Raw genomic sequence first — 8598 nt, forward strand, 5'->3', positions numbered from 1 at the left:
GCGTTAGCGTGGTTAGCTCGTTAGCACGTTGACGCCGTCCAGCCCCACGCACGGAGCGATGCGCAGTAACTCGTTAACGGAGATTTGCCGTGTTCATCTTGTCGCTGCCTGCAGGTGAAGCTATGGGGGAGGAGGGGGAGTTGTGTTCAGTGAAGGAGAGGCGAGGCCGAGTAACGTTGCGTAGAGACAAAAGTGGACGAAAGAGAGGCAAACTTCTGGCTCCACAACTATAATTATAACGTATATATCGATATAAAGGATATGGTCACATCTTATATCTAATATAAAAATATATCGATATTTTTAAAAAACTCGATATATCGCCCAGCTCTATGTCCATCCCTGTACTAACAAACATGCCATATTGGCCCAGTTTATTTTTCTTATCATTGTTTTGAGGAGACCATAAATAGCATTTACATTTTCTGTTGTACAGTTTATTTGCTGTTATGGAGTTCTTGTTACTGATGAAAAAAAAGTGTATTTTTTGTTTCAAAATAGCTGATCTACTCTATGCCAACATCTGCGAACAAATATAATTCTATAAAGTTGGTCTATATAGTGTGTAACTGTTGATATAGAGCGTTATTAAATTTATTGCTAATGCAATCATATGGCACGTTGACTTCTAAGGAAATTTTAGATGGCACTTATCATCAGAAAGGTTGCTGACTCCTGGGTTAGACCTTCATATTAATTTTTTTTTAAAACTTTTTTAAGAACGCATTTTAACATTGGACTCAAAAATAAATAAATCCCCCGCTAACAAAAAAGGCTCTTCAAGTGCCAAATTGCTTTATATTTCTTCACTAAATATACGGCCGCAAGTAGGGCTGACATGGGCCCCAGGTTTGATGTGTTCTGCCGTAAACTGGACAAACCAACATAGGGATGGAAGCCACTGTGGGACTTTTTCAGTAAGTTGAGCATGTGTTTTATAAGTTAATCAGTAAATTAACACCAATAGCTAGTTAACCCATAGCTATTCACACAACAACGGGGTATTGGGTAACTATGATGTTTTTATTTTAGAAAACAAAGTACACATTAATTAATGTACTTTAATAGAAAATGGAAAGGTGATACAACCTCAAAAACGTGGTTGCCTCTAGATTTAAAAAGAGAAATAAGGTCCAGTAGTTACACTATATAAAAAAATAAATGCACAATTTAAAAAACAAAATTTATAGGTAGGTATATCGACTTCTCATTAAATTATATGAATTATTATGGCTTTGTCTGCCATAGTGTTTTTCTTTAAACTACTTAGGAACACTTTTACTGGCAGTCGGTGATGTCACTGAAAGGCAAGGTTCTGTTGCCATAGTCTCCTGAGTTTATTTTGAAAGCTCACTTACGGAACTCGCTTAAACAGCTTAGGAAAGACAAGCGCACACATTTGAAGAAGTATTCCCTCATCACGGTGACATTTTCACTTTTAAACGGTCTCAAAAATTAACATGAAAAAGGAAACGAGAAAAAATACAAATTCAGGAGATAAGAAAGATCCAGGAGATCAAAGTAAGTAAACAAATACATCAAATCTGGGTAAAATCCCTCAAATAACAGAATCTACTTTTCTAAAAATGTTGACAGTCTGTGTATAAAATGAAACATTTGAATCCTACCCATATGGAAAAGATATATATAAATCTTATAAAGTTTGTATCTGTCTTGTGTGAAACTTGTATGTTTTGGATACTTACTAAAACAATATATGAAAGTAATGAGAAAGTGGCCACTTTCATGAGTAAATCATATAAGCCTGATATGATTCACTGCATGAAGTAGGCCACATCTTATGCAAGTCTTTTATAAATTTGTACTATTTCTTTTCCATATGGGTATGTTTGACTGAAAACAACATAATTACAACACGTCTAATCAAAGAAAGGTTAATGGGGCACTTTGTCTTTTGGTAAAATAATGTGACAAGTTTATTCTTGGACTCAGCAGTAAAAACAGATCAACAAGTGTCATGAAGATCTAAGTCTTAGTAGACCTAGTATGGACTCGTGTTGCTCTGTTTTTTATCAAAAGGATAAACTTGTTATTATAATTTAACCAATACTTCCTAAAATGGCATCAAAATCCTTCCGGTCCTGATGTCGAGCACTCTTTTTCACTACTGTGTTGTTGTTGTTGTTTATAGACTCTAAGAGCAGGATGGCTAAAAGAAAGGCCAGTCCAGAAAAGAAGACCCCCGTAAAAAGAAGGAGGGTCACTGAGCAGGCTGCTCCTTCCACCAGCTCAGATACACACCAGGTCAAAGCAGTGAAGCGTAAGGCCCAGCAAGATGGAGCGGGCACAACCAGTGCACCGAAGAAGATTAAACTTGCTGAGCCTACGAGTGAAGACAGGGAGCAAGCGTCTTCCTCCGTGGACACTGGTAAAGGTAGGCTAATTAGTTGAGTGAGGGGTCGATTAAGTGCACAGCTGGTTGCTCGGTTTAAGATATTAGTGTTTGGGAGATATTTTTCTGTTGTACAGTTTATTTGCTGTTATGGAGTTCTTGTTACTGATGAAAAAAAAGTGTATTTTTTGTTTCAAAATAGCTGATCTGCTCTATGCCAACATCTGTGAACAAATATAATTCTATAAAGTTGGTCTATATAGTGTGTAACTGTTGATATAGAGCGTTATTAAATTTATTGCTAATGCAATCATATGGCACGTTGACTTCTAAGGAAATTTTAGATGGCACTTATCATCAGAAAGGTTGCTGACTCCTGGGTTAGACCTTCATATTAATTTTTTTTTAAACTTTTTTAAGAACGCATTTTAACATTGGACTCAAAAATAAATAAATCCCCCGCTAACAAAAAAGGCTCTTCAAGTGCCAAATTGCTTTATATTTCTTCACTTAAATATACGGCCGCAAGTAGGGCTGACATGGGCCCCAGGTTTGATGTGTTCTGCCGTAAACTGGACAAACCAACATAAGGATGGAAGCCACTGTGGGACTTTTTCAGTAAGTTGAGCATGTGTTTTATAAGTTAATCAGTAAATTAACACCAATAGCTAGTTAACCCATAGCTATTCACACAAATGAATAGCTATGGGAAAGGTGATACAACCTCAAAAACGTGGTTGTCTCTAGATTTAAAAAGAGAAATAAGGTCCAGTAGTTACACTATATAAAAAATAAATGCACAATTTAAAAAACAAAATTTATAGGTAGGTATATCGACTTCTCATTAAATTATATGAATTATTATGGCTTTGTCTGCCATAGTGTTTTTCTTTAAACTACTTAGGAGCACTTTTACTGGCAGTCGGTGATGTCACTGAAAGGCAAGGTTCTGATGCCATAGTCTCCTGAGTAGGGATGGGTACCGGTGTCCGGTGCCATGATGGCACCGGTTCTGACATAAACGGTAGTAACCAGACCGAAAAGCAGCGCACATTTCGGTGCTTTATTTCGGTGCTTTTTTTTCCTGAGCTGTGATACACGTCTAGCCAATCATTTTACGTTTCCGAGGATAGTAGGCGGGTCCAGGTACGTGCGTTCTTTTAGAGCAGAGCTACAGATTAAAAATGTCCAAGGCGAAGCGGTCAAAAGTCTGGCTGTACTTCACAGCAATATATGCAAACTCAGCAGCCTGCAACAAGTGCTTTAAGCTGATACTGTGATACTGTCAAAGGAGGTAACACCTCGAATCCGACGAAACACCTAGCGACGCATAGCGTTTTTTTAAAGCCGAGAAATGCGCCGTATTTGATAGCTTGCTGCGAGACCTCACACCGAGCACATCTACTGCGGGTGGGTTGCCTGTTATGCAACATCCCCCAAAAACACGAAGAGGAGAGTCCTGGCCCCTAGCCCTGCCAGTGTAGCAGAAATGATGACGGATGATGATGCAGCAGCAGCCGTTCTTCTCTGCGTGAGTAGCTTAATGTTGTTCGTGTGTAATTTACGTTGAGTAGGCTAACCACGTTATTACATTAATGCAGGTAAGGTGAACTAGCAAACATCATCATAGCTACATGCAGCTGTCCTCTTGTTTGATGGCAGATACTCGCTTCACCCTGGCCAAAAAGGCTAAAAAGACCAAAGAAAAAGTGGAAAACAGTTAAACATGAGAGGTTTAGGACAAAGTTTGTGTTTTTTCCATTGATTAAGCACTGCTTCCAGCCAAGAGTGATGCCATATATGCCCCATAGCTGCAGAAAAGGCTAACATTGTTATCTTTTTACAAAAAACAGCTGAACATGAGAGGTTTTTGGACCAATTTTGTGCTCTCCATTCTTTAAGCACCGGTTTGAGCACCGGCACCGTTTCAAAAGTACCGGTTTGGCACCGGTATCGGATAAAACCGAAACGATACCCATCCCTACTCCTGAGTTTATTTTGAAAGCTCACTTACGGAACTCGCTTAAACAGCTTAGGAAAGACAAGCGCACACATTTGAAGAAGTATTCCCTCATCACGGTGACATTTTCCATTTTACAAGGTCTCAAAAATTAACATGAAAAAGGAAACGAGAAAAAATACAAATTCAGGAGATAAGAAAGATCCAGGAGATCAAAGTAAGTAAACAAATACATCAAATCTGGGTAAGATCCCTCAAATAACAGAATCTACTTTTCTAAAAATGTTGACAGTCTGTGTATAAAATGAAACATTTGAATCCTACCCATATGGAAAAGATATATATAAATCTTATAAAGTTTGTATCTGTCTTGTGTGAAACTTGTATGTTTTGGATACTTACTAAAACAATATATGAAAGTAATGAGAAAGTGGCCACTTTCACGAGTAAATCATATAAGCCTGATATGATTCACTGCATGAAGTAGGCCACATCTTACGCAAGTCTTTTATAAATTTGTACTATTTCTTTTCCATATGGGTATGTTTGACTGAAAACAACATAATTACAACACGTCTAATCAAAGAAAGGTTAATGGGGCACTTTGTCTTTTGGTAAAATAATGTGACAAGTTTATTCTTGGACTCAGCAGTAAAAACAGATCAACAAGTGTCATGAAGATCTAAGTCTTAGTAGACCTAGTATGGACTCGTGTTGCTCTGTTTTTTATCAAAAGGATAAACTTGTTATTATAATTTAACCAATACTTCCTAAAATGGCATCAAAATCCTTCCAGTCCTGATGTCGAGCACTCTTTTTCACTACTGTGTTGTTGTTGTTGTTGTTTATAGACTCTAAGAGCAGGATGGCTAAAAGAAAGGCCAGTCCTGAAAAGAAGACCCCCGTAAAAAGAGGGAGGGTCACTGAGCAGGCTGCTCCTTCCACCAGCTCAGATACACACCAGGTCAAAGCAGTGAAGCGTAAGGCCCAGCAAGATGGAGCGGGCACAACCAGTGCACCGAAGAAGATTAAACTTGCTGAGCCTACGAGTGGAGACAGGGAGCAAGCGTCTTCCTCCGTGGACACTGGTAAAGGTAGGCTAATTAGTTGAGTGAGGGGTAGATTAAGTGCACAGCTGGTTGCTCGGTTTAAGATATTAGTGTTTGGGAGATATTTGTGTGTATGATCTAATACGCTGATGTGCTTTTGCTGTTTTCCACATCTGCAGACTGCAGTCAAAACACAAAGGGGTGCACAAAAAATGGCAGAAACAAGTCTGCGGGAGACAGCAAAGAGTCACCCAAGAAAAAGAAAAAGGACAAAACCAAAAACGTCGTCCAAAATCCAGCAGCCGACCAGCAACGTAAGTAGCAAGCAGCTTGGCTTTTATACTCAGGTGAAGAGCAAAATGAACATTTAGGGTACAGCAGAGAGTAATTTGTGTCACAGCTGTAGTAAAACAACATTTGGGTCTTTTCAGGGGAATACCAAGCCAGATATGTGCAGGAGCACCATCTAGGAAATGGCGGCTGTGGAGCAGTGTTTGCTGGCTACAGGATAACAGATCATTTCCCAGTAAGTGTTCAGATGGTGGGAGTAAGACAGGCAGTAATGCAGATAACGGATAATATCGTCAGCTGAGCATTAAAGGTGCCGTTTTACACCTTTAATGATGTCATACTGAGGAAATGCTCACCAATGCTCTGTGTCTTTTAGGTAGCCATCAAACACGTTCCCAAGAACAGAATCCCCATCAAAGTGACGGTAAGTGTGCAACACTTGAACTGTTTTTACATTCCTGGACTGAGTGCAGCGTTCACCTGTGAAACATCTGTTCCTCATCATCCACTTTGTTGTAATATATCAGGATGAAAACGGGAAGGAAGTCTCAGTGGAAGTGGCCATTTTGCTGAAGCTTGCAGCTGAAGCAGATGGATCAGTGGGAACGTCGGCTCCTGTGTCTCTGTTGGACTGGTTTGACTTTGGCACAGAGCTGATCCTGGTGCAGGAGAGACCTGTCCCCGCGGTGGACCTGTTTGAATACATAAGAGAAAATGGAGGATGTTTACCAGAAGGAAAGGCCAAGGTAAGTTGACTGGAAGAGCCTTAGACTGTACAGCACTCAAAGCACAGAGTATCAGAGAAGCATCAACCTGTTGACTCATTACTGTCTTTTTCATCTTTTCCAGGTCATTCTGAAGCAACTGGTTGATGCAGCAAAGGACCTGGAAGAGAAAGACATCTTTCACCGGGACATCAAGAGTGAGAACATTCTGATTGAGACCGGCTCAGATGTGCCTCGAGTTCGTATCATTGACTTTGGCCTGAGCTGCTTTGCTACGGAGCAATCGCAGTTCTGCTTCTTCTATGGTAACATATTCAGCTCCTGCTCTTCACAGATGTAGCAATTTGTGCCTTTTGTTTTAGAAGAAATTGTAATTGTGTCTGTTTATTAGGTACACCTATCCACAGCCCTCCCGAATGTTACTGGGGCAAAAAATACAGGCCTGGACCCACCACGGTGTGGCAAATGGGAGTGGTGCTGTACGAAGCGCTTCATGTGGGGGACTTTAATATCATGACGTTCATTGAAAACGAACTGAAATTCAACGAGCATCTGTCCCCACGTAAGAAAACATCACACTTCAAGATTCACTGATGGCTTGGATCACTGGAACTATCATCTTCATCTTTTCTCTCCTTTCTTTCTTTCTTTCCAGACTGCCGGAATTTCCTGGATGCGTGTTTAACCGATGTCCCGGAGAAGCGCCCAACGCTGGGGGACCTCCAGCGTCACCCCTGGCTCAGATAAACCCATCTCTCACACACACACATTTCATATATTATCATATAAGTGTGATACGTGACCTAACTTTCTATTTTTGTCTTTCTTTCATTTTTTTGGTTTTTTTTAACAGGAAAAGGTTGTTTTTTGGTTTTTTTTGGCCAATTCTAAATTTTGCTATCCTGAAATTCCTGTAACCCCCCCAGCCATCCCAGGAAAGGGGATCTCTCTTTGAATTGGCTTTCCCGAGGTTTCTTCCCATCATTCTGGCCCCCCGGGGAGTTTTTCCTCGTCTTCATAGAGAGCTTGGGCTGGGTCAGGAGCTTCATCAAAATTGGCCTTATTTGATTAGGTTAATGTAATAAAATACGTTGATGTAATCAAAATTAGTAAAAATCAAAAGATTTAACTTAAACTTCCATTAAAACTTGTTTAACTCAACTTTGCTGAGAATACTCTTTCATTACCATGTCAAGGATTGTTTTTTACTCATGATGCATTTTGACAAGTAAGAAAACTGAAAACTCAATCAGGTTAAAGTATGCACAACGAAAGTCACACTGTCACTGCTCTGAAGACTTGCATCTGTTGCCCTAACCTCTAATGCGTCTCAACAGATTTCCTGGATCTAACAGAGGTTGCAACAGTTTTTCCTTCCCACTGTTGCTGATTGTTTGCTCATAGTGGGCTCTCTGATTGGTGGGATTCATTTTCTAATAGTATAGGGTCTCTGCCTTCCAATGTAAAGTGCCTCTAGACAACAGATGTGACTTGTTGCTATAGTTAAGGTTGAATTGAATCATTAATGTCCATTCAGTAGTGAAAATTTTATATTTCTTAATAGGGGTGGGTTTTGATGATCGATTTATCGATTAAAATCGATTCTGGCTTGGATAACGTGATATCGATTCATTAAAACCTGAATCGATTTTTAAATAGAAATTTATTTTGCCCGAAACGCCAGAATCTCAGGTTAAACCTCACAAAATTTCTACAACCACCAAACCGCTAAAACAGTAAATGAGAGCAGGTCAAAATCAAATCAAATCAAATCACTTTTATTGTCACATCACATGTGCAGGCACACTGGCACAGCACATGCGAGTGAAATTCTTGTGTGCGAGCCCCACAAGCAACAGAGATGTGCAAACACAACAACACAAACGAGCAAAATATAAGAATGGCCAACCTGAAACTAATAAATATATGTACAATATATAATAGTGTATGCATTTCTGGATGTGTATACTAAATATTTTCCTACGTGTGTGTGTGTGTGTGTGTGTGTGTGTGTGTGTACACATTTTTATAATAATAATAATAATAAAATATATAAAATAAAATATACAGAGTTGAATATGTGCAAAACAAGTGGCATTTACATACAGTGTGGAGTGCATAATGTTGAAGTTCCAGTAGTGAAGCTGAGGTGTCTATGACGTGTTCAGCAGTCTGATGGCCTGGTGGAAGAAGCTGTCTCTCAGTCTGCTGGTTCGGGAC

General features: G+C 39.5%; 1 protein-coding gene across 1 annotated transcript; it reads left to right on the top strand.

The window, feature by feature from the left end:
• Window positions 1-1334: 1334 nt before the first annotated feature.
• On the top strand, window positions 1335-8262 carry LOC146668074 (serine/threonine-protein kinase pim-2-like). The gene is made up of 10 exons (XM_085408586.1): window positions 1335-1521; window positions 2153-2395; window positions 5165-5407; window positions 5542-5676; window positions 5794-5888; window positions 6030-6077; window positions 6181-6399; window positions 6503-6683; window positions 6770-6940; window positions 7034-8262. Exons 1-10 carry the CDS (start codon window positions 1461-1463, stop codon window positions 7123-7125), a joined length of 1488 nt encoding a protein of 495 aa, XP_085264712.1. The 5' UTR covers window positions 1335-1460; the 3' UTR covers window positions 7126-8262.
• Window positions 8263-8598: the final 336 nt, after the last annotated feature.

Source organism: Rhamphochromis longiceps, linkage group LG6 (genome assembly GCF_057381845.1).
Source record: "Rhamphochromis longiceps isolate RC_006_pf linkage group LG6, R_longiceps_female_GT1.1, whole genome shotgun sequence".
In the NCBI taxonomy this organism is placed as follows: Eukaryota; Metazoa; Chordata; class Actinopteri; order Cichliformes; family Cichlidae; genus Rhamphochromis; species Rhamphochromis longiceps.